This window comes from Pinus tabuliformis, chromosome 6, assembly GCF_031772625.1.
Source record: "Pinus tabuliformis cultivar Carrire ecotype Pingquan chromosome 6, CPIR1, whole genome shotgun sequence".
NCBI classification, from domain to species: domain Eukaryota; kingdom Viridiplantae; phylum Streptophyta; class Pinopsida; order Pinales; family Pinaceae; genus Pinus; species Pinus tabuliformis.
The window spans coordinates 1,336,334,021-1,336,360,700 of NC_142292.1; the positions used below are offsets into that span (position 1 = coordinate 1,336,334,021).

Below are 26,680 nucleotides of genomic sequence, written 5' to 3' on the forward strand. Positions count from 1 at the left end.
CCTAACCCCCTTATTTATGTAATGGGATCACGTCATCGTCAAGAGTCAATAAAGCCCATATTAATAATTGACAGTGGTTAACCCGCAATTAATGACGGGACCATAGTTAGTTGCAAATGGGTCGTAGTATTAGATAGATGGTATTAATAAAACCCACGGTATTGATATGTGGTATTGCATGTATGAGTCATATATAAAGGATAGAGACTCCTTGCGAGGAGCATCGTGCCTTATTTTGTAATCGAGCTCTGCTCTATCGGAGGTTGCCCCCTCGAAGAGGCAAGTGAACATTACTCCCTGAATAATAAAATCATTGTTGTTCTGTGTTCTGGGTATCTTCTCTTCGCATATTCTGTATTTGGGTATCATTTTGCAGGTTAAGAGCATAACAAGTGGTATCAGAGCACTTTCCAGGGCCGGTGGGATCTCCATTTCTTAGCAATTTTTTTTTTTGGCTAGAGACGTGTTTCGACGTCTTTAAACCACGGGATCTGTCATTAAGCGCATAAACCTGCGGATTTGGGGAGGCATGCACGTAGGAAATACAAGAGGTGGTCACGTCGTTGGACTCCCTTGTAACCCCTGTGGGTACCCCTTCGAGTAGTAGCACATTAGACAGAACCGCGCACGGACTGTCTTCCACGTACCCTCTGGGTATATCGGAAGCCCCCTAGGCTCCATTGAAACCTCGCCATAGATAAACTGTCGGTCGTCTTGCAACTACAGTACACTGAGAACAGCACTCGGAGAGATTACTCGCCCGTATGATAGGGTAGTCGGGTTGTACGGCTAAGGGTACGGTCGATCCTCCTTAGTTAGAGCCCTGAAACATTGGGCCAAGTACTACTGCCTGACCCTTATGTATATTGCGATCTGTAGCACCTAACACTCCTCAAGACCATAGTTCCCTTTTCTATCAGGGGATCACACATCATCTCTTCCAGATCCGCTTGTGCAAAGGGGTGCAGTAGCAATAGACATCAGTCCCGTAGTCTCGAGTTCACAGATCAGCCATTCCGATCTATTAGATCCATCAGATCAGCAGCAGCAGTTTGTTCCGCCGCCCAGAGCTATCTGATCCGCCATTCAAATATCTCAGATCCACCAAATCAGAATCGTTGTGAAGGAGTCCTATACCGAGGTATAATTTTCGCAGGACTTTTGGCCGCATTGACATTTTGAGGAATTGGCAACTGCAGTATTGATAAGGAAGGAGTAAAACTCCATTAGGAGTTTACAAAAAAAAAAGTCTGAGATCTTCCGGGGCGCTTATTGGTGATCTTGCCCATCAGAATCAGGACGACGAGCTGAGCACAATGGTACCATTCAATTCTTAGTGAATTTTTTTTTAGGCGGTCCCAACTTTAAAAAAAATCAGGTTGGTGTATGGTAGAAACTAGAGCTCAAGCGATGGCCAATGAAAGGATGGACAAACTTGAAGAATCCATGCAAACCGTCCACGTTCAGCTTAACCAACTAAGTAGCCTGGTCGAGGGCATGATCCAGAAGGGCAAGGAGCAAGCCCACGAGGAGGTGTATAATGGCAATGGACACAATGAGGGTGAGTCTAGCCACTCTCCTCACGTCTAGCACACCCACCAACAACCCCGTCAGCGACCTCCCAAGTTGGATATGCATAAATTTGACGGTTCTCACCCATCGTCATGGATAGCCCAAATGGAGCAGTATTTAAATCTGAATCACATCTTAGATGATGAGACTCAGCTTATGGTGGGGAGCATGTACTTGGACAATGAAAGGTGGCAATGGTGGGAATGGCATCAACGTTGCAATGGACCTTTTAGGACTTGGACCAAATTCACAAAAGCTCTTCAAGACCACTTTGACCAGGAATCTTCTTTTTTGGGTCGTCTTATTAAGCTCCGACAGACTGGTACAGTGGATGAATAGATTACAACTTTTGAAGCCTTAGCCTTCCGCATTTGGGGACTCTGAGATGTGTTCTACACGGAATGTTTTATCAGCGGGCTTAAAGAAGCTATCAAAGCCCAAGTCCTATTGCACCACCCTCCCACATGGATGGAGGCTTGCAAGGTAGCTCGTAACGTGGAACGTGCATTAGCAGCCCACTACAGTCGCCCAAATTTCTCCGCTAAAGGTCGCCCCCCACAGGCTCACAACACGACTCAAACACTTAAGGTCCAAAAGGTGTCACCTGCGAAAATGGCCGAAAGAAGAAAGCAAGGCCTATGTTACTACTGTGATGAAAAATACTCCCCAGGTCATAAATGCAAGGAGCCCAAATTTTTTCAAATTGATGCCATTGACTACAGCTCAACAGAGGAAGATCCACCACTTGAGGAACATGAGCCGCTAGAAGAAGACAACCAAAAGGACAATGTCTCTGACAAACCAGTTATTTCGTTGCATGCTTTGGCAGGGATTTCTTCCCCTCAAACTCTTAAAATCAGAGGTTTTATTAAACATCACCCAGTAGTAGTCTTGATTGATAGTGGAAGTACACATAATCTCATCCATCAAAAAGTCGCAGAAGCAGTGCATTGTTTTGTACGAGCAGTTTCTAACTTCCAAGTCCAAATTGCGGATGGAGGCACAATGAAATGTGAAGGCCGTTGTGAAAATGTCAAACTTCAAATGGGGGATTATCAGTTGAAAACCCACATGTTTTCCATACACATGGGGGGTTGCGACATTATCCTACGCGCTGAATGGCTCCGCACCCTTGGGCCAATCACAATGGATTTTCAGGAGTTATATATGAGTTTTAAGCATAACAACTACACACATACCCTCCATGGACTCCAGGCGGGAGCCCCCTCTATCATCAGCTCGCATAGGATGGAAAAATTGTTAAAAAAGGGCAATCATGGAGTTGTATCTCAATTTAATGCCATCCAGGCAGTCGAAACCAAGCCTCTGCCAATTCATCCTGAGATGCAACAGATTTTAAATAACCATCTGCTGGTCTTTGACAAGCCTCATGAGCTTCCACCCTCGCGAGGGGAACATGATCATAGCATCACCTTGGTTCCAGGGGCCCAACCCCCAAATGTGCGCCCATACAGATATCCGTTCACCCAAAAGAATGAAATAGAAAAAATAATCAAGGAACTTTTGGAAGTAGGTGTCATTCGTCCCAGCATTAGTCCTTATTCATCCCCAGTGGTCATGGTGCTCAAGAAAGATGGGGAATGGCGAATGTGTCCCGACTTCAGGGCCCTCAATAAGTTGACAGTCAAAGATAAATTTCCCATCCCGGTGGTTGACGATTTGCTGGATGAACTCAATGGGGCACAATTCTTCACTAAGCTGGATCTTCGCTCAGGCTACCACCAAATTCGCATGAAGGAAGTCGACATTCCCAAGACTGCTTTTAGAACTCATGAAGGCCATTATGAGTTCCTGGTCATGCCATTTGGTCTTTGTAATGCCCCCTCTACTTTTCAGAGCCTTATGAACCACATTCTCAAACCATATCTCAGGAAATTTGTCCTTGTCTTCTTCGATGACATCCTCATCTATAGTTGCACTTGGCCACACATCTTCAGCATGTAGATCTACTCTTGCAACTGCTCCGCAAGCATAAATTATTTGTCAAGATGTCCAATTGTTCGTTTGGCATGGCAGAAGTTGAGTATTTGGGCCACATTGTGGGGCATGAAGGTGTCAAGGTGGACCCCAAAAAGATCCAGGCAATGCAAGAATGGTCTCAACCTAAGACCTTGAAGAGCTTGAGAGGATTTTTGGGTCTCACAGGCTATTATCATAAATTTGTCCGCAACTATGGTCGCATAGCGAAGCCCCTCACCCAACTCCTAAAGAAAAATTCATTCTTCTGGAATGAGGAAGCACAACAGGCCTTTACAACTCTAAAAAATGCCATGTGTTCCACTCCAGTCTTAGCACTACCTGACTTCACCAAATCTTTTGTCATTGAATGTGATGCTTCGGGTACAGGTATTGGGGCGGTCTTAATGCAGGAAGGGCGACCTTTGGCCTTCACAAGCCAACAACTAAGTGGGATGAATCTTGGCCAATCTACCTACGAGAAGGAAATGATGGCCATCTTACATGCAATCGAGACCTGGCGACCTTACTTATTGGGGCGACGTTTCCAAATCCGCACAGATCATCACAGTCTTAAATATTTTTTGGAGCAACACCTATCCTCCCCACAACAAAATAAATGGCTCGCCAAAATGCTGGGATATGATTATGAGATCATTTACAAGAAAGAGAAAGACAATAGTGTAGCAGATGCATTATCTCGCCAATTTGAGGAGGAAAGTACTCTGCTAGCAATTTCCCTCCCCATTCCAGAATGGATTGAAGAGGCTCGCAGGGAATGGTTTTCACACCCCGGGCTCTCCCAACTCATTTCTCAATTGCAGGTAGATCCAAATTCCACCAAGGGCTACTCATGGCAGGATGATATTCTTCGCTACATGGACAGAGTCGTAATATCACCAACATCCACCCTCAAAAGTCACATTTTGGCAGAATTTCACTCATCTCCCATTGCAGGACATTCGGGCTTTCAGAAGACGTATGCTTGCACCAGAAGATCATTTTTTTTTTGGACAAACATGAAAAAGGACATCCTTACTTTTGTAGTAGAATGCGATGTCTGTCAACACCACAAAGGGGAAACCGTCAACACACCAGGCACATTACAACCATTGCCCATTCCGGCATCAATTTGGACGGAGGTTTCTATGGATTTCATTACAGGTCTTCCAAAGTCAGGGAACAAGTCAGTCATCATGGTGGTTGTGGACCGACTATCGAAGTATGCTCATTTCTGCGCCCTACCCCACCCGTTTACACCAACTTTGGTCGCTCAATCTTTCATGGATCGGATCTTCAAATTGCATGGAATGCCCACTTCTATTGTGTCCGACCGCGACCCGATATTCACCAGTAATTTTTGGTAGGAACTCTTCAGGATACAAGGCACTCAACTAAAACTCAGTACTTCCTATCATCCGCAAATGGATGGTCAAACCGAAGCCGTCAACAAATGTCTAGAAACCTACCTTAGGTGTTTCACTTCAGAAAAGCAACACCTTTGGGTACAGTGGTTACCTCTGGCTGAATGGTGGTATAACACCAACTATCATGCCACCACCAAAATGACTCCCTATGAAGCAGTATATGGTCAACTCCTGCCTTCACCTACTTCGTATCTCAAGGGGTGCTCAAAAGTACAAGCAGTGGATCAACTCCTACAACACCGCACAACCATGCTCGCCCATCTTAGAGAGAATCGTCATCAAGCTCAGAACCGCATGAAGCAACAGGTAGATCAACATCGCTCAGAGCGCCAATTTCAAGAAGGGGATCAGGTCTTTTTACGGCTACAACCATATAAGAAAACATCACTCAAAGACAAGGGGTGTCAGAAACTATCTCCCAAATTCTACGAACCATATCAAGTACTTCAGCGCATTGGAGAAGTGGATTACAAGTTGGCCTTGCCACCTACTGCAAAAATCCATCCAGTTTTCCATGTCTCATGCCTCAAGAAAGTGATTGGGAACAATTGCAGAATTTAGACTAGTCTACTTGAATTGGATGAAGAAGGGTCCATCTGGCTTCAACCCAAACAGGTCCTAAACACACGAGACAAGCAACTGCGCGGCCACATGATTAAGGAAGTCCTCGTCAAATGGAAAGACACCTCTCCGGAAGATGCAACTTGGGAACCAACCACTATTCTTCAGCAGTTTCCACAGCTTCAGCCTTGAGGACAAGGCTAGTCTTAAGGGGGAGGGCATGTTAGGGTCCCACCCTAACCCCCTTATTTATGTAATGGGATCACGTCATAGTCAAGAGTCAATAAAGCCCATATTAATAATTGTAAGTGGTTAACCCGCAATTAATGACGGGACCACAGTTAGTTGCAAATGGGCCGTAGTATTAGATAGATGGTATTAATAAAACCCACAGTATTGATCTGTGGTATTGCATGTATGAGTCATATATAAAGGATAGAGACTCCCTGTGAGGAGCATCGTGTCTTATTTTGTAATCGAGCTCTGCTCTATCGGAGGTTGCCCCCTCGAAGAGGCAAGTGAACATTACTCTCTGAATAATAAAATCATTGTTGTTTTGTGTTCTGGGTATCTTCTCTTCGCATATTCTATATTTAGGTATCGTTTTGCAGGTTAAGAGCATAACAATAGGGTAGTCGGGTTGTATGGCTAAGGGTATGGTTGATCCTCCTTGGTTAGTACCCTGAAAAAATTGGGCCGAGTACTACTGTTAGACCCTTATGTTTATTGCAATTTGTAGCACTTGACACTCCTGAAGACCATAGTTCCCTTCTCTATCTCTGGATCACACATAATCTTTGCCAGATAAGATTTCATTTTGTCACAACAGTAGCAATCAGTTCCGCCGTTCAGATCTATCAGAACAGCCATTCAGATCTATTAGATCCATCAGATCTGCAGCAGTAATCAGTGACGTCGTTCAGATCTATCAGATCAGCCATTCAGATCTCTCAGATCCATCAGATCTGCCATCTAGATCTGAGTAGTTGTGTGGGTTCCTATACCTGGGTGTGATTTTCATAGGACTTTTGGCAGCATTGACATTTTTGGGATTCGGCTACTGCAGTATTCCTAAGCAAGGAGTCAAACTCTATTCGAAAAAAGAAAAAAGAAAAAAGTGTGAGACCCCCCCAGGGCGCTTATTGGTGACTAACCCCATAAGAATCAGAACGACGAGCTGAGCAAGGTGGTACCATTCAATTGTTAGTGCCAAAAAATTTGTGCGGTCCCAAATTTCAAGTACACCGGCTCGGTGCATGGTACAAACTAGAGCCTAAGCTATGGCAAATGAGAGGATGGACAACCTTGAAAGAGGTAATGTCATAGCTGCAGAACTTAAATGAAACACTCTCTAAGGGCAAGGTGGAGGCACGCGAGGAGGCATTTATTGGCAATGAAAACAGTAAGGGTGAGTCTAGCCAGTCTCTTCACCTCTTTGGCACCCACCAACAATGCTATCTGCGACCACCCAAGTTGGACATGTATAAATTTGATGGTTCTCACCCGGCCACATGGATAGCACAAATGGAGCAATATTTCACACTGAATTACATCCTCGATAATGCAACTCAGCTTAGTGTGGGTATCATGTACTTGGACAATGAAAGATGGCAATGGTGGCAAAGGCATCAACGTTGCTATGGAAGGCCCTTGACTTGGGATACATTCAAAAAAGCTCTTATGGATCGCTTTGACCATGAATCTGACTTTTTGGGTCGTCTCACTAAGCTCTAGCAGACAGGAACAGTGAATGAATATATTCCAGCCTTTGAAGCCTTAGCTTTCCGCACTGGAGGTCTACACGATGAGTTCTACATGGAATGTTTTGTCAGTGGTCTCAAAGAAGCCATACAAGCCCACGTCTAATTGCACCACCCTAGCTCATGGCTGCATGCATGTAGGATAGCTCGTGAAGTCGAACATGCGTTAGTGGCCCAATCCAATCGCCCAAATTTCATCGCCAAGGGTCGCCCCCCACAGGCTCAAAGCACTACCCAAACACTCAAGGTTCAAAAGGTCTTACCAGCGGAAATGGCAGAAAGAAGAAAGCAAGGATTATGTTACTACTGTGATGAGAAATACTCCCTCGGGCATAAATGCAAGGAGCCCAAATTCTTTCAAATTGATGCTACTAATCACAGTTCATCAGAGGAAGCCCCACCACTTGAGCAACCAGAGGAGGAAGAAGAGGACAACCTGTAGGATAATGTACCTGAAGAACCAGTTATCTCACTGCATGCTTTGGCAGGGATTTCTTCGCCTCAAACTCTCAAAATTAAAGGTTTGATTAAGCATCGCCCAGTAGTAGTCTTGATTGATAATGGAAGTACACATAATTTTATCCATCAAAGAGTCGCGGAAGCAGTGCATTGTTTTGTCCGAGCAGTTTCTAACTTCCAGGTCCCAATTGTTGATGGGGGAACAATGAAATGTGAAGGCTGTTGTGAAAATGTCAAACTTCAAATGGGGGATTATCAGTTAAAGACCCACATGTTTGCCATACACATGGGAGGGTGCGACATTGTCCTTGGTGCTGAATGGCTTCGCATACTTCGCCCAATCACAATGGATTTCGAGGAGTTATATATGAGCTTTAAGCAGAACAACCACACACATACCCTCCGCGGACTCCAGGTGGGAGCTCCTTCTACCATTAGCTCACATCGGATGGAAAAATTGTTAAAAAAGGGCCACCATGGAGTTATAGCTCAATTTAATGCCATCCAGGCCTTTGAACCCAATTCTCTTCATATTCATCCTGAGATGCAACAGATCTTAAACAACCATCTGCTAGTCTTTGACAAACCTCATGAGCTTCCACCCTCGAGAGGGGAACATGATCATAGCATTACTTTGGTCTCAGGGGCGCAAGCACCAAATGTGCGCTCATATAGATATTCGTTCGCCCAAAAGAATGAAATAGAAAAAAATAATCAAGGAACTCTTGGAAGCAGGCGTCATTCGTCCCAAAATTAGTCCTTATTCATCGCTGGTGGTCATGGTGCTCAAGAAAGATGGGGAATGGCGTATGTGTCTAGACTTTAGGGCCCTTAATAAGTTGATAGTCAAAGATAAATTTCCCATCCTGGTTGTTGATGATTTGTTGGATGAACTAAAAGGGGCTCAATTCTTTACTAAGCTCGACCTTCGCCCAGGCTACCACCAAATTCGCATGAAAGAAGTAGACATTCCAAAGACTGCGTTCTGAACTCATGAAGGCCATTATGAGTTCTTGGTCATGCCATTCGGTCTTTGAAATGTCCCATCCACTTTTCAGAGCCTTATGAACCACCTGCTCAAACCATATCTCAGAAAATTTGTCCTTGTTTTCTTTGATGACATCCTCATCTATAGTCGCACCTGGGCCGCACATGTTCAACATGTAGATCTGCTCTTGCAACTGCTCCGCAAGCATAAATTATTTGTCAAGATGTCCAAGTGTTCTTTTGGCATGGAAGAAGTTGCGTATTTGGGCCACATTGTGGGGCGTGAAGGTGTCAGGGTGGACCCCAAAAAGATCAAGGCAATGCACGATTGGCCTCAACCTAACACCTTGAAGAGCCTGAGAGGATTTTTGGGTCTCACAGGCTACTATCGCAAATTTGTCTGCAAGTATGGTCGCATTGCTAGGCCCCTCACTCAACTCCTCAAGAAAAATTCATTCCTCTGGAATGAAGAAGCACAACAGGTCTTTACAACTCTCAAACATACCATGTGTTCCACTCCAGTCTTAGCACTACTTGACTTCACCAAATCTTTTGTGATTGAATGTGATGCTTCGGGTACGGGTATTGGGGCGGTCTTAATGCAGGAAGGTCAACCCTTGGCCTTCACGAGCCAACAACTAAGTGGGAAGAATCTGGGACAATCTACCTATGAGAAGGAGATGATGACCATCTTACATGCAGTAGATACCTGGTGACCATACTTATTGGGGCGACGTTTCCAAATCCGCACAGACCGTCAAAGCCTTAAATATTTTTTGGAGCAATGCCTATCCTCACCACAACAAAATAAATGGCTCGCCAAAATGATGGGATATGATTATGAGATCATTTACAATAAAGGGCACGAAAATATTGTAGTAGATGCGTTATCCCGCCAATTTGAGGAGGAAAAGTACCCTGTTCACAATTTCCCTTCCCATTCCAGAATGGATTGAAGAGGCTCACAAGGAATGGTTTTCACATCCCTGGCTCTCCCAACTCATTAATCAATTGCAAGCGGATCCAAATTCCACAACGGGCTACTCGTGGCAGGATGAGATTCTTCGCTACAAGGACAGAGTCATAATATCACCAACATCCACCCTCAAAAGCCGCATTTTGGCAGAGTTGCACTCATCTCCCACTACAGGACATTCAGGCTTTCAGAAGACGTATGCTCACACTCGAAGATCATTTTTTTGGACAGGCATGAAAAAGGACATTCTTACTTTTGTAGCTGAATGTGACGTCTGTCAGCGCCACAAAGGAGAAACAGTCAAATCCCCAGGCACATTACAGCCATTGCCCATCCCGGCCTCAATCTGGACGGAGGTTTCTATGGATTTCATTACGGGTCTTCCAAAGTCAGGAAACAAGTCAGTCATCATGGTGGTTGTGGACAGACTTTCTAAGTATGCTCATTTTTGCGCCCTACCCCACCCTTTTACACCGACTTTGGTTGCTCAATCTTTCATGGATCAGATCTTCAAATTGCATGGCATGCCCACTTCCATTGTGTCTAATCGTGACCCGATCTTCACTAGTAACTTTTGGCAGGAACTCTTCAGGCTACAAGGTACCCAACTACAACTCAGTACTTCCTATCATCCACAAACTAATGGTCAAACTGAAGCAGTCAACAAATGTCTGGAAACCTACCTTAGGTGTTTCACTTCAGAAAAGCAACATCTCTGGGTACAGTGGTTACCTCTAGCTGAATGGTGGTATAACACCAACTATCATGCCACCACCAAAATGACTCCATATGAAGTAGTTTATGGTCAACTCCCTCCTTCCCCTACTTCTTATATCAAGGGATGCTCGAAGGTACAAGTAGTGGATCAACTTCTACAGAACCGCATAACCATGCTGGCCCACCTTAGAGAGAATCTTCATCAAGCTCAAAACCGCATGAAGAAACAAGTAGATCAACATCGCTCAGAACGCCAATTTCAAGAAGGGGATCAAGTATTTTTGAGGCTGCAACCATATAAGCAAACATCACTTAAAGCCAAGGGTTGTCAAAAACTATCTCCAAAATTCTACAGACCGTATCAAGTACTTCAGTGCATTGGAGAAGTTGCCTACAAGCTAGCTTTGCCACCCACTATAAAAATCCATCCAGTCTTCCATGTCTCATGCCTCAAGAAAGTGATTGGGAACAATTGCAGAATTCAAACCAGTCTACTTGAATTGGATGAAGAAAGGTCAATCTGGCTCCAACATGAACAGGTTCTTGACACACGAGAACGGCACCTACGTGGCCGCATGATCAAGGAAGCCCTTGTCAAGTGGAAAGACACCTCTCCAGAAGATGCAACCTAGGAACCAACCATTATTCTTCAGCAGTTTCCACAGCTTCAGCCTTGAGGACAAGGCTATTCTTATGGGGGAGGGCATGTTAGGGTCCCACCCTAACCACCTTATTTATGTAATAGGATCGAGTCACAGTTATAGTTAAGTAAAGAGTTAATAAAGCCCATATTAATAATTGTAAGTGGTTAACCCGCATTTAATGAAGGGACCACAGTTAGTTGCAAATGGGCCATGGTATTAGATAGATGGTATTAATAAGAACCATGGTATTGCCCCATGGTATTGCATGTACGAATTTTATATAAAGGATAGAGACTCCCCTCGAGGGGCATCGTGTCTTATTTTGTATTGAGCTCTGCTCTATTGGAGGTTGCCCTATCGAAGAGGCAAGTGAACATTGCTTTCTGAATAATAAAATACTTGCTGTTATTTCTCATTGTTCTATGTTCTGAGTATATTTCTTCGCATATTTGGTATTTTGGTATCGTCTTGCAGGTTAAGAGCGTAACATAATGGGGAGAACACACAAGTCAAGAGCCACAAAACTAGTGGATCAAACAATCAAGTAAGGCAAGAATACTCTTGCTCTGATACCACTGTTAGAACACATACGAAAATGCAAGAGAATTTAGATAAGTGTGTGATGCATTATTTATTCATATGGTACACATCAATACATCATTTTATGACCTTTGGTTTCATCTTTCAAGAGGTTGTTGGACTCCCTATAGCTATTTATGTTCACTTGTGAATTTTCACCTTCCTTTCAAATGAATAATCCAAATTCACATAATCCTAAGGATTGCATTTCCAACCATTATTACAACAAAATGGTAAACTGCTTACAACAAAATGGTAAACTGCTCAACAATATAAAATGGTAAACTGCTCAACAATATACCCTTTGATGAAGACTTAAAATTAAAGTAAAATAATGAGCATTTCGAAGTTGAATAAGAATAACCCTTAATTTTGAAGAAAATAAAAGAGTTGTTGTTGTCCAAACTTTGTTAGATTTACAATTGAGTAAATGTCATATATACTATCTTTATTTACTATGTATGAAATAATACTTTGTTTTCAATTATACAAATATTATAAATATTACACTCCACCAAAACAAATGTCTAACTTTTAATATCTTTTTTTCGCGGTGTTATAATGGATTGTACGTGACATAAATATATAATTTTCTTAAATATTAATATAAGTATGGTATAAATAATTTTTTTATTAAAACAAAAACCTAGTCTAATTAGGTGATTATTTCACTTAAAAAAAATATTTTTTTGGTATGATTTTGACAAAATCCAGTGAATGTTTTCTGAAAAGAAATCTAAGTTATAACTATCAAGTCTCAGAATTTTAAGTGCTCCAAGGATATTAAAAGCTAAATCCATTTTCGTTATTAAAAAAATAATTCAAACACTTCCAATTTTAATTTTAAAAAATCCACAAATTCCAACTCAAAAAATTGTGGCTATCCCATTATTATAAACTCTACAACATGTTTTATGAGGTGTACAAGTTCGTGTATTGATCACATAGAAGAGACTCAATGAGAGCATGCTTCACGTCTGAAGCCCCTGCAGCAAAAAGAGGAGACTCAACGAGAGCAAGCTTCGCGTCTAAAGCCCCTGCAGCAAAAAGAAGAGACTCAACGAGAGCAAGCTTCGCGTCTGAAGCCCCTACAACAAATTGGTATCATAGCCAGTAATGTCTGGTTCATTATGGTTAGTACTCAAAATCTATAAGTCTCTAAAATGGATAATTCTAAAATATCAGTGTCTTTCAGAGAGCTTGAAGCTGAAGAACAAGCTGAAGAAAACCCATTAAGAGATATGTTTGCTTCATCATCTAAAAGGGTTATAAATTCTGCAGAACTTGAATATTTTGAAATTCAGCCTGCACCTAAGTGGTGTCTGCCCAATATCTCCTCATCAGAAGTATATGCTGACTTATCTATGTTCCATCTTAAAGCTGTAACTAGAATATCTATCAAAGAAAGTATTAGTCAAATACAAGAGAACTCAGATTTTGTACAAACACTTTCTCTTCTTGACACTAAGAAACTTCAGGCTGAAGCCAAAAGATTGGGAACCAAATATTTGCATCTGGGGTGCATAAGGGTAGGGATCAATCCCTTAGTCCATAGAGGACTAAATACTTTTGTTCTTGTCACAGTCAGAGATCTGACACATAACAAGTATTCAGATTCATTGATAGGAGGAATGGTTGCTCCATTATCAAATGGACCAATATACTTTGATTGCTATCCCAACTTTTCTATATATACATTTGATGAGCACATCAAGGATATTTTACAACTATAGATTCAAACAATAGGGTTTGATATGAAGAAAAAGAGAAATAATATTGCCATTAAAACTCGTGGTTGTTTTAAACACACAAATACCCTCTATCCCATAGTTCTTCATGCTCCCAGCAAAGAATCCAAATCTAGTGTGGTTGTTCTAAGAGATACCCAGAATCAAAAGTTAGAACATCAGATTATTAAATGGGAGGACCTAAGTTTTCCAGAACATTGGGTTATTGATAACCCAAAACCTCCAGCAATGCAAAAGATTACTTCTGCTGATATACAAGAAGGACCATCATTTGCTGTAGTATCCTTTCCTAGAAGATCTACAATAGATCGCAGAAGAATCAATTGAGCTTGCAAAGCATCATCCATGTATATTGATCCATAAGTAGTAGATATTGCCAGTTTTTTTAACACCATCTGTAAATTGTCCTCATATAGATCTATTTGAATATGCCAAGATTGTAAATTTTTCATCCCTGCAAGTCATTTGCCCAAGTTGCAATCAAAAGATAAATCTTAGTAGCCTTGCTGATTTTGTCATACATCAGAACCACCATCCACTGACAAGAGTATCTCCTCCTACAACTTCTATCACTCCATGTCCAAATCCCAAAGTGTTCTGAAATACCTTTCCCTCATGATACTGATAATGTATTAATGATTCATGAGCTCCCACCTTTGGAAAATGAAGGCCCCTGTCTCAAAGACATGTTTAGCAAAATGCATCCTGCTGGTATGCCTCGCTATGGTCTAGGATATCTGGAACAACTTGATGAGGTAATCCCTCAACCCAGATTTGACAACTTTGTGTCTTCTGATTGTAAGAAGCCGTCAAAACCAGAAATGCACAAGCTCTTTTCGGTTATGGAAGGATGTACGAAGCATACAATTGATCATCAATGGATGAAAAATATGTTTAATTGAGATTTATACACTCAACCTGAGGTTGAAAGTTTTGACCTGATCACTCCATACCAAAAAAAATTCAGATTATCCCATGAATGGAAAACATACATGCAAAAGAACAACCTTTAGTTGTCTTTTTATGAATGGAAGAGGAAACAAGAAAATATAGATGTAAAAATGGCAGACGCTAAATCATCCTCAACAAAACATTCTTGGACTACCATTGATGATAATAAAATTGAAACACCTACCACCTTCCCCATTACAAAAGCATTGTATTAGAAGAAACATAGAAACAATGCCCCTTGGTCATAAAAGATGACAATGCCATTGGCATTGATGGTAAGATACAGAAAGTCAATGAACAAATAAGCTGGACAAATACAACAGTTGTGGATAAAAAATGTACGGAAAACGTGAAGTACAATCTCATTTAAATAATCTTGTTGTCTTCCATGATCTGATTTAAATAATTTTATAGTCTTAAATAAATGTACTTGGTTGAAAAAATCCCCACCAATTTACGACTTCAGAGCGACGCACGCACTACCTCTGAGGTCGGATGCGATGTTAGGATCTCAGGATGATGGGGTCGGTTCTCGCGACCTACAGTGAAATTTTTTCCTTTAGCAAAGCTTTCGCTTTGAAGATAATGTATAAAGAATGTCACCTTCACTACTCTGCCACAGAACACAAGGAGTGAGGGAAACAAAACTTATGCCGCGGGATTCACATTTGCACGATATGGTAAGGAAGAAAATCATATATATGAACTGCAGCGCAAAGATTAGAATTTTCTTCTGATCAGGATTTGAACAGGTGCCATGGAAGCAACAATTCCAGTGTGTCAATATGGATTAAAGTGCACATCAAAGAAGGAGGAGCCAGCAGGGCTTAAAACTTCTTTCCATGCTGGAGTTGTAAGGCAGCAGCATCATAAGGTTATTAGTTCAGCAAACAATTTCTCAGAATTTCGAGATAATCGTAACAAGAATAATCTCTTAGATTCTGGAAATTGCCTTTACAAGTCTCTGGAAACGCAAAAGAAGTTATCAGGAAATGCACCCAAACTGCAAATGTGCAAGTGTGAAAAATCTAGGCCATCTACTATGAAGTTCTTCAAAATATCAGTCCGAAACCTAGCTCTGGCCTTCTGTTTCGGGGGTTTTGCGGGGTTTATGCGCTTATTGTTATCTGTCCTTCCGCCCGATTTTTTGGACCGATGGCACAAGCTTGTTCATGAAAAGGAACATAAGAATGAGGATAATGTTATTCGGAACGATTCGAATGCGGGGACGATAATTTATGATCGCTATGGGATTGTCATCGCAACGATTGTTCCCCCGACTAGTCATATGAGCGGGGGTAAAGATGGGCGTACCCGGCGTCCTCTGAGGGCCAGTGATATTCCATGTTATATGTGGCAAGCTGTTGTGGCATCCGAGGACCGCCGGTTCTTCGAGCACCATGGAATCGACCCTAAAGGGGTTGCCAGGGCTGCATTGTCCATGACAGCGGGTGGAGGTGGCAGTACAATTACACAGCAGGTATGGTGGTGGTTCATTTTGGTTTGTTTTCTTTACAGTATGTTTGCATTGAACTGGTCGAGTATAAGTTAAGCAAGTGCACGATGGGCAACAATTGCTCATTTCAAAAGACACACCATTTTTTTGGGTTCATTTCAAAATACCGACTTTTTTTTTTTTAACCATGGTGGATCTGTTCAAGTAATCTGGGGGGATGAGCAACAATTGCTCATTTCAAAAGACACAACATGTTTTTGGGTTCATTTCAAAATACCGACTTTTTTTTTTCTACCATGGTGGATCTGTTCAAGTAATCTGGGGGGCATTGGAGTAATCTAGCCTATGCCCATGGTCAAATCTTCTGGCTGTCACTATAACACCGAGAGCATATCTATAGTACATAAGCCAGATATACCAATTATTTATGACTTAGCAAGAGCAGAGATGTCCTTAGTAGGATCTATCCCAAGAGTTGCCTACTTTTCTAGCCTTATGACAATGGCCCAAACATGTTCCTTGTAATTAAATCCAATGTTCCACCAAAGTTCCGGGGCTAGGGCTAGGGAGTGAGGATACGTGGGAGCGACCTATGCAAAAGCTCCCCACCAATTTTTAGGAAACATGGGGGGACGTCAGGGTCTTAAAAACTTGTAAATATAAAATATAATTTATAAATCGATGAATCATATAACTGAAACAAATTTAAAACGAAAACTTAAAAGCTGCAAAGCATGATCCTTGATATGAATATCATTATCATATAAATTTAAAATTCTAATTTATAATCATACATCGTACATTATGATTAATTTATTAAACCATATTGATGTTCCACTTCCTACTATGAACTTTGAATACTGAATATTGACATAAAATTATAAAAGTCAAGTCTGATACATCAAGAGTCAAAATTTTATAGAATTATAAAAGTCAAGTATGATACATCAAGAGTCAAAATTTTATAGAGTCAAAATAACATAAGAACATCAACATATCAAAAGATAAACGAGCATAATTTTTTTCAAGCCTCAAGGTAATGCCCCGCTAGTTTCTGCATCCAGCTTTTGCATGAACAAATCAGGATCAACCATATCACCATCTGAATCTGAATCACTAGCATTCTCAAACATGTTAAGTGGCACACCAACCAACCCCATCTGTCTCTCATCAAGTCTCTCCTCCATATCTACCTGTGCATCATCCTTTGGATCAACATCCCATCGTGTTGCTGGTCCCTTCAAATACTCAGGTGTCTTCCTATGCTTAAGACATAGGGCACTGTGCACAACAACTAACTTTTCCGCTCTTTTAGAGGTAGGCTTGTTCCTCTTGATAGAGTGGATGAAGCTATATGTGGACAAATTCCTCTCTGCTGCAGAGGAACTAGCAATCTGAGACAACAAATGCATAGCTAGATGTTTGAGCTTTGGAGCACCATCCCCATGCATCCTCCACCAACCAATCAAGTCATCTTGGGCTAGATCTATGTGATCTGCGCGAACACCATGTGTGTTGAAGGGGCTACTAAGAGATGCAAACTGAACAAACTGTCTTCGAAATCTTGCCCCCTCCTCCTCATTGTACATCTTTGCGATTGCATCTAGGAAGCCATTCTTTACCTCAGGATCATCAATAGGAGGCACCCTTCCAGGTTTCTCAACATACCATTTTGGGTTTAATGCATATGCTGCCATGTGCAAAGGTGTGTTCATGCAATCCCACCTACGCTGAATGATGACTCGAATCTGGGATGTATAGAACTCTAATGAGGGCTCCCTCTACTGAATGGCTGCCTTCACATGACCCAAAATGCTATCAAAGGTCTCATAGATTTCTCCAAGACTAGGAGAATTTGAATCAGTGTAACGAATGACCTCCACAATAGGGCCTAAGAATGACACCAAATAAGAATAATTTGCCCACCAATCATTGTCCAACACCTGAAGCCTGACCTTCTTCCCTATGTCTGTCTTTGATTCTGATCACCTTCCCCACTTTGAACTCACAACCAAGGATTGTAGAGGTGCTTGTACCTCTGGCATTCTCTCCAATAAGAGAAAATAGCTAGCATATCTAGTATCAGTGGGCTCGAGGAATTCCTTCCTCGTGTGAGCCCTGTACATGGCCAAGGAGGTGTGGTGGTTGCAGATAAACATTTGCACATCTATTGCAGCTGTCACCAAGTCTGATATCCACTGAATCTTGCCAATGTCCTTCAGTGCATTATTGAGTGCATGCACACAACAAGGAGTCCAAAGAATATGTTGATATCTGCTTTCAATCAATAACCCAACTGATCTACAAACTGCTGCTGCATCTGTCACAACTTGCACAACACTATTAGGCTCAACATCCTCTATATCTTCTCGAAGAAGTTCAAATTGGAAAGATGCATCCTTGTGCTTTTCAGAACAGTCAACAAATTTAAGAAAGAATGGACCTTTTGAAAATGTCACTATGATGTTGATTAGTGGGCGTTTTCGGATGTCAGTCCATCCATCCATAACAATAGAGCAACCAAACCTCCACCATGTTTGTTTCATTCTCTCTTTTTTCACATTAATTTTGGACACTTGTCTATCTAAAATTGTTGTTCGTAGCTTATGTTCTCCGGGTGGTACATATGAAGGCCTTATTCTTGCAATTGCTTGGACCATTTCCTTGTAATAAGGAGAACGAACAACATGGAACGGAATTCCATTGGCAAAAAGAAATTTGCCAATTGCATCATCTGTGTCATCTTGATCTAGAACGTTGTACATCTCAGACACTGTAGCACCCATTGCATAAGAACGAGATGCACCAGTAGAAACCTTTGTCTTTTTTGATGAAGCACTAGATGGAGGAATATTTATGGATGGATCAACATGTCTACTAGAAAACAATCCTTTTCCAGTGGTTGCCCTTTCTAGCCTCCAAAGTTGCTCCCTTTGAGCTGAATTCAGGTTCTTTGAGGGACACATATTGACTCCTTTACCTGTAATAGCCAAAATGTGTTGCTTCACCCTGGTATAGCTGCTGACAAAGTGATGCCCACAAATATTGCAAACCCAATCACGTGAGCCACCACCAACTTTTGGATTTTTTTCGGTAGTTTGGTTGCATAGATTAGAAGTGGTTTTAGAGGATTAAATGCCCCCTTTGCAAATTTTTCCAGCTCTCTTGGTGGGCCTCCAGAATCTACACCATGCAAAGGCCTATTTTGGTTTCTTGCCCTCCTGTGACTGCTTTCAATTTCTTCTTGTGCATCTTGTGGCTCACTACCACTGCAGCTGTTGTCACTGTTCCTACTGTTCCCACAAGAAGTCTGATTTTGACTCATAGTTGTAAGTTGAATGGCAAATGTAGGTTGCAGCCTGTAGGTTGCAACCTGTAGTGAAAATAATTTTTTTTTTAAAAACATTACACAGGCTGACTAATGCTAACAACGCACACTTTGAACACTGTTTTTTTTTTAAATTTACAACAAAAAAATTAAAATTAATACATAGTCAACACTAAAAAATTAAAAAAATTTAAAATTTACAAAAAAAATGAAAAAAACACAGTCAAGTTTAAAAATAAAAATAAAAAATGCAGCCTACAGGAACACAGTAAACATAGAACTGAGAAAATTTTTAAAAAATTACAATTTACAAAAAAAAATGAAAAAAAAAACAACAGTGGGAAAAAAATAGGGTACTTACAAGTTTGAAGTTACTGTGCAAACTTGACTGTCGATGGGGGCTGCAAACTGCACTGTCAAAGTCGCGGTTCTGGTTCACTGTTCAAGAATGAAGGGGGTTGCCACAAGTCGTTGTGGTGTTGGACAGGTCAGGCGGCACGGTGTAGCAACGACGGTGGCTTCAGGTGTTGGATGGAGTCGGTGTGCACGGTGCAGCAGCGACGGTGGCTTCAAGGCTTCAAGCGTCCAACGTCCACATCCAGGTCGACTGTCCAGTAGCGGAGTGATGGCATTTCAGTGTTCAATGTGTCTGGATTTCAATGATGTCGGCGGTGTCCAATAGCAACGAGTTTCGAATGGTGGAGTGAGGGCGTTGGGTAGTAGCGAGTTACAAAAGAAAAACACAACGAAAAAACTAAGCCTTAAACCCTTGTCCGTATTCATAACAAATAGAAAATTTTTAAAATTATGATTATAAAAATCATTAAAAAAAATCGAATTTGGGCAAGGGAAACAACCCCCCACGACACCCGACGACCTCGCTCGACCCCCCACGACCCTCTTTTTCGGAAACGACCCCTCAATGGGAGGAAACGACTCCCTGGCAAGTTTCCTTGCGTATCTTGTTTTTTGGGAGCGTGGGGAAATGACCCCTTCTCGTCCCCAAGTCCCTGGAGTGTGGGGGAGCTAGGAAACTCGACCCCCCGGGGGGACGCGTCCCCGTGGAACACTGATTAAATCCAAATAAATGGGAGAACAAACAATGCTTTTAACCACTCTAACTACTAACCAACTACTAGTAGTGCAAGAATTAACATATAGATGAGCAACATTCAAAAGAGGTACTATTTAGGATGAGGTAATGTTGAAAAGATATGACACCTCGATAATTAAAATTTTTGGGGGAAAAGCAGAATGATTCCCCATTCTTCTTTTTTCCGTGGCAAAATCGTAACTTTCTATTAAATATAAAAAGTTACATATGTAGATGCACATAGTGCATTCTTTTACTGTCCCAAACGACACCACTCAAGAAGTTGGTGCCCATATAATCAGAACCAAAAACCAAAAGAATAACAAAACAAAATAAAATTGGGCCTAAGCAAATAATCTTAGTCACCCTTTTCTCCCTTTCTTCTTTTCTCCTTTTCGCCATCCTCCTTGATCAGGGGTTGTTGTACCAATAATTAGTCGATTCTCTTCTGTCTTCCTCAGATATTCCGTATTTGAGTCAGAGCTCTCAGATGTATAAGGACGTTTGGAACCTCCTATCTCCTTCTCCTTCAACATTTCTTGGCATGTGTGTCCTTCTCTTGGATTTTGCAAGGTTGATACCATTGTTCCTTCTTGGTTAAAATCTTCATTCGCTGGAGATGTCTGTGGATTTGGATTGTCCTCAGTGGTGGGTGGTTCCAAATCTCCACTTCCTCTTCATCTTCAAGTTGTGGTGTTGTGAATTGCCATCCCCTGGACTTTTTGACTGGTTTCTTTTTCTTCCTGGGGTCTTTCTTTGCCAAAGGACATGTGGATTGTAGATGTCCAGTTTGAAGACAAAGACGACACCTAAACGCTGTGTTCTCATAATCTAAGAATTGGGTCCAGCACTAGTTGTTATGTGTCAAGAGGATACGGTCAGGTAGTCCTTTACTAAGGTCTACCTCAACACATATCCTGGCAAAAGTATAAATTGCTTCTTCAGTTCTTTGTGTATCCATCTTGATGTATCTCCCTAGCATGTTACCAATTCCTTCCAAAACTTTTGGATGCCATAAATGAAGGGGTAAGTTATGCAGTCTTACCTAGACTGGTATTTTGGAGACCGTCATTGAATTAGCATCAAAATTTGGGAACCATGGGATGATAAATAGTCCCACATTTCCCCAGAACCATGGACCCTCATGTAAAACTTGATCTCTGATCTCTGATGATTCAAATTTTACTATGAAGAATCCCTTGGAGCATAAGTGAATCTCACAGTTTAGGAATGATTCCCCATTACCAAAAAAATATTTTCAATTTTTTTTTCAAGTTTTCAAAGATTGACAAATTGAAATTTTTTTACGCACAACTTCTTTGTTCAATTTTTCTTGCATGGAAGAGGGTATCATAAATATAATATGCAATTCTCAAATATATTGTTTTCCTTTCATTTATTAGGTTTTGGTAGAGGGTATCATAAGTATAACATGCAATTTTCAAATATATCGTTTTCCTTTCATGGAAATAATTAAAAGATAACTTTTAGTTGATGCAAACCCTTTGTATATATGGGGAAGGTGTTTGAATTCTCAAAGTGGGTTAAGAAATGTTGGAGAATAAAGTAATGTTGAAGAACAGACTACAAAGTTTCTCGAATTATGGATTTTGAGTGGTTGAACCGACTTAACATTGAAGTGAGAGGGATTGTGTTGATAACAAAAACATCTTTTCTACATTCATCATTCAAAACTCCTTGAGATTGATTTCTCAACGGACAATTTCAAAGTTCTTGAAACTGATTTCTCAAGGGACAACTTTAAGTGATCTTAAGAACATTATTTTAGTTGCTCGTGGCCGCTAATTTCCTTTTATGCATGATAACCCAGGCTCGAACACACGTCCACACCCCTTTTCTCCTCATTCACAATCGATTTTAAACTTTCCCAAGATTTTGACTTTATAGAATTAAACCAAGCCATTTATGTTTTTCTAATATTTTTGTTACATTTGTATCTATTCATTTACGGAAAATTTAGAATTGTCTGCGGATTATTACTTTGCATGGCTTTTAGTATATGTTTGGTTATTTATATGTCAAGACTTTTAAAATTTGACTACTGACAAAATTAATATTCATGGTTTGGTTTTATAGTTAGTAAAGAACGTATTTCTTACAAATGAGCGCAAGTGGGCAAGAAAGATTGCTGAGGTGTTTTTGGCTTTGTTGGTGGAGAGGCAAATGTCAAAGTGGGAAATATTGCACTCATATTTGAATAAGGTTGGTTACATGTTTAATATTTTTAGCATCTAATTTTCAATGTTAAAAGTTGTTTATCTAACTTGTTCATTTATCTTTTAACTTCATTGGTTAGCTTTCTACTACAACAATAGAAAAAGGCACATGGTGAATGTATGCTCACACATGGGTATCCATATGCATGTGGAGAGACACACACAGATTAAGATTGTAAACGAGAGATATAAGGTTCGTTTTGAAATAACCAAAACAACTACAAAGACTGGGAATTCCATCACCTATCACATATCAAGGGAGTGCAATATGCTTCAAACCAAGAAACGATATAAATAAAACATGTGGAAAAATATTTTTTGATTTTTTTTTTTTCAATTGAAGAAATAATGCTTGGAGCAACTCTCAGGCATGCATAGTCTTGCCTGCGATTGGACCTCAAGACCTGTGGGGATCAAACCTCCCCACCTAACCATTGGACCACGTCCTAGGACTAGCATGTGAAAAAGTATAATATAACTATGAAATAAGAAATTTAACCCAATATGATTTTTTTTAATAGAAAGTTTCCTTTCACTGTTGAAATTTTAAAAATATGTATATAAAGTACTATTATACGATTTGTGGGTTGTGTATGTAGTTTCCATAAGCACTTTTAAAACTCTCTTTTTAATTGATTATGAATTTGGTATATGGGAGCTAAGTGTTGAAAATGGTTTCAACTTCACTTTCAGTCATTATTGATCTTAAATTGTAAACATTATTGTATTTCTAGGTTTGGGTAAGGCCAACCTTTTACATTGAGGCCATAACCCCTCTTGAGGAATGCATCCTAGTCTTAAGCTGTATATAAATACCATAGCTTTGACTTGACCACCTATCAACTTGGGTTTTGACTCATATTCAATGACTTGGCTTCGAATTCAGATCGACTTGAGTTTAATGACTTGGTTTTGAACTTAGATTGACTCAGATTGTTAGGGCTAGTTTGGTGTGGTACCAAACTGGCCCTAATCGACCCATCAAACTACATTGAAGACTGAGTTGACTCAGTGGCCTATTAACTTGGTTGGTTTGGTGACTAGTCTATTTCCAGTCGAACTGGTCTGAGTTTTAAACTATGATAAATGCACAACTCTCATTTGTCATTGATATTAAGTCATTCTTTTTCATTCTTAATAAATTGATTTGCCTAAGGGCACCTATCAAGTGTTTCCCTCTCTTGTGCTTAGGTTTATTTCTCTATCTAGTTCACTTGTTCTTGGGTTTTCTCTTAGGGTTGCACTCAACTTGTCTGATTTCTCTTCAAGTGTAGAGTTGCCCTGGTGTTGGTTTGTTCTTCTCTTTATTGCAAAATTTGCATTTTGTTGCTTCCACCCAATTCTTTCTCAATTTCTTGTGAATCACAACATGGTATCAAAGTGGGCTTGAATCTCACTTAATTAAATAGCATATTTAAAGATTTTTGGTTAGTGGTGTCACTGAAGACATCTTTGCAAGGAACTATGGCTTTTTGGATCATCTCTTTTTCTAGGGTTTCTTGAGGTTCAAACCCTCTTTCACAGACAATGCCTCCTTTTTAAGGCTTCTTAGGGTTTAAGCCCTCTTTCACGGCAACAACCTTTTTCTATAGGGTTTCCTAGGGTTTAAACACTCCTTGGAGGCCAATGCTCGCTTAGTTTGTTTTTCAACAAGAGAATTTTTTTCCTCACCTAAAACAAGAGGGTACTTCTGTTTCTTTTGGGCCTATCAAAGAAAAACTCTAAAGACTTTACGAATGCTTCTTATTTGTTGAAGGAAGTGTAACTAGGTTTAGTCTTCATAAATGTACTTTTGATATTTGTACTTATTCAAGAAAAGAATATTATTTTTATAATATATGTCAACGAGTTTCTTGCTCATCGAAGTAGGTCTAGCACATGTCAAAGTGCTATAGGTGAGTCAAATAGTCAAGCGAAAATATTGAAGGCCTTAAGGGCATGTTACATCATGTATAAATATATATAAGTCAAAGGGAAAACCTCCAAGCGAAGTCAAGTCTACTCCTATGCAATGGCACCTTCAAGCATGCTACAACACCATGGAAACTATCCAAAGTCTGCTCAACAAATCAGCCAGCTAATTGCCCTCAAAGACGGCCTAAAAGCAGCCAGTCAAGTCGGCCTACAAGTCGGCTTAAATGGAGGGACAATCCTCTATTTATAGAGGCTGTCCACTCCAAATAGAACGCATCAATTGTGCTTTGAAATCCGCAAGAAAAAGAGAACAAGAAGGACGAAGAAAGCCAAGGTAAAGGTCTACAAGGGCAGCGAAGCAAGGAGGAAGAACAACGAAGTTTAAAGGGACTGTTTCTAGGGTATACACAGTCACACGTGCAAGGGAATGAAAGACAGTCTGCGGCCATAACAACAGTAAGATCACAGTTGTATATTTCTCTTTGTTTGGGGCTAAAACTAGGCCTACAAGGCCTCCTACTCCAGCGTGGAAGAAAGACTCTCAAGCGAAGTAAGAAAGCAGAAGACCGAAGTATAAAGGACTGTTTCTAGGGCTAGAAATAGTCAAATGTGCGAGGTGCAGTAAGGTTATGTCTGAGCCATAACAACAGCTGGTGAACAGTCCATTGTTTGGGTAAAAGATCAAGCCTGTAAGGACTCCCAAGACTAGTGGAGGAGTATATCTCTCTAGCAAAGGTAAAAGGCGTATAATTGGAAGACGAAGTGCTGAAAGACAAAGTGCCGGAAGAAGTGTCGAGACATAAGGTGCAAAAAGGAGTGAAGACTTGACTTGTGCTTGGAGGATCCCTTTGTCAGGGGTCTAGGGTTTGTCATTGATCAATAGAAGCTTCAATAAGAGAAATTCACTAAAGGGTTTTCCTCTCAAGAGAAGAGAGGTTTTGGCCATGGCAGAGAGCCAATGTCTTGTGTTCTTGTTCTTATGTTTTGGTGCAATTTGATGAAGTACACACACATGCATTAATAATAATAAGAAGAAAATTAAGCTAACAAGAAAAGTAAAAAGACTCCACAAATTTTTATCAAGTAACGAAGAATCACACTACACTACTTTGCCCTAGATTCTTCAACATTATTTGCATTATTGTTGAACTTAATGGACTTATGATTTATCTTTGGTTGTACACACCACATATTAGTCCTCTTCCACTTCATATAAATGGTCAATTGATTTGAGAGCTACCAATTATACGACCAAGCATGAACACTTTCTCTCTAATTACTGATGGATTCTACAGGACATGATCAATGGTTTTAAAATCTTTGTCCCATGTTGTTGTGATGTGAGCTTGCTTCTTTATGTCAAGAGTTGGTTGGTTCATAGTGATATTTGTGGGTCTATAAGATTTTGTTCCCTTGGGGGAGCTAAGTAATTTCTCACCTTCATTGATGAAGTTCCACTTCCCACTCATGACTTGCCAGGACATTTTCAATGCTTCTTACAAAGGATTCATGTAGGTGAATCTCCTCATGTTTTAGTGGATCTCTCTGTTAGAAAATCAGAAAGGCAGAAATATTTTCTTATTCTTGATAATTACTCGTGAAGCTTTTGATTTGTTATTACGTTTCTCTATATCTTCTCTCTTTTAGTTCATCAAGCAATTACCAAAGCAATAACACATAAAACAATGGACACCAGATGTAGGCTCACAGCCAGGGCAAAACCCCTATCTAGGAGAAAACCCAGTCAGTGATTCTTCCTTCAATAGTTTTCCCGAGATATTCCAAGACTCTTGACCTTGACACAAACTTTCCTCCACACCAAGTCAGCCTTCTTCCTTACTTGCAGAGGATCCTTCTTAACCTAGCAGCGACAACAACAGTGACAACACTTTCTTCGAACCAACAACTTCGACTTTGCCTTAGAGACTTCGATCTTCATTGAAAGACTTCAATCTTTACTCAAAAACTTCGATCTTTGCCCAATACATCTTCTTGAGATGGCAGCATCACATGGAAACTGGCTACGACATCAACACGACAACTGGCTACAACATCAACAAGAGTACTTCGATCTTCTAGACTAGGTCATGAGAGAGAGAGATAGTTGCACCAAAGGTTCGATTTTCCCTTTCTCCTTCTCCTTGACCAAACTCGCACTTCCTTCTCCTCCTCCTTCTATTTCGCACTTCTTCCGGCTTCAAGAGAGATCAAACTTGCTTGTGAGAGTGAATGCTTCAAATGGAATTCGAATGGCTTCATTTATAGCCTTTAGGTGAGGTCGAATAACCTCCTTT

The 26,680-nt window shown here is 40.7% G+C and overlaps 1 protein-coding gene across 1 annotated transcript in view; it reads left to right on the forward strand.

Annotated features, from left to right (window-relative positions):
- Positions 1 to 14,784: 14,784 nt before the first annotated feature.
- Positions 14,785 to 26,680, forward strand: part of LOC149263533 (uncharacterized) — a 290,628-nt gene continuing 278,732 nt past the window's right edge. Inside the window, 2 exon segments of the mRNA XM_089426504.1 lie at positions 14,785 to 15,838; positions 22,333 to 22,458. Coding sequence (XP_089282630.1) covers positions 15,116 to 15,838; positions 22,333 to 22,458 — 849 coding nt within the window. The 5' untranslated portion in view covers positions 14,785 to 15,115.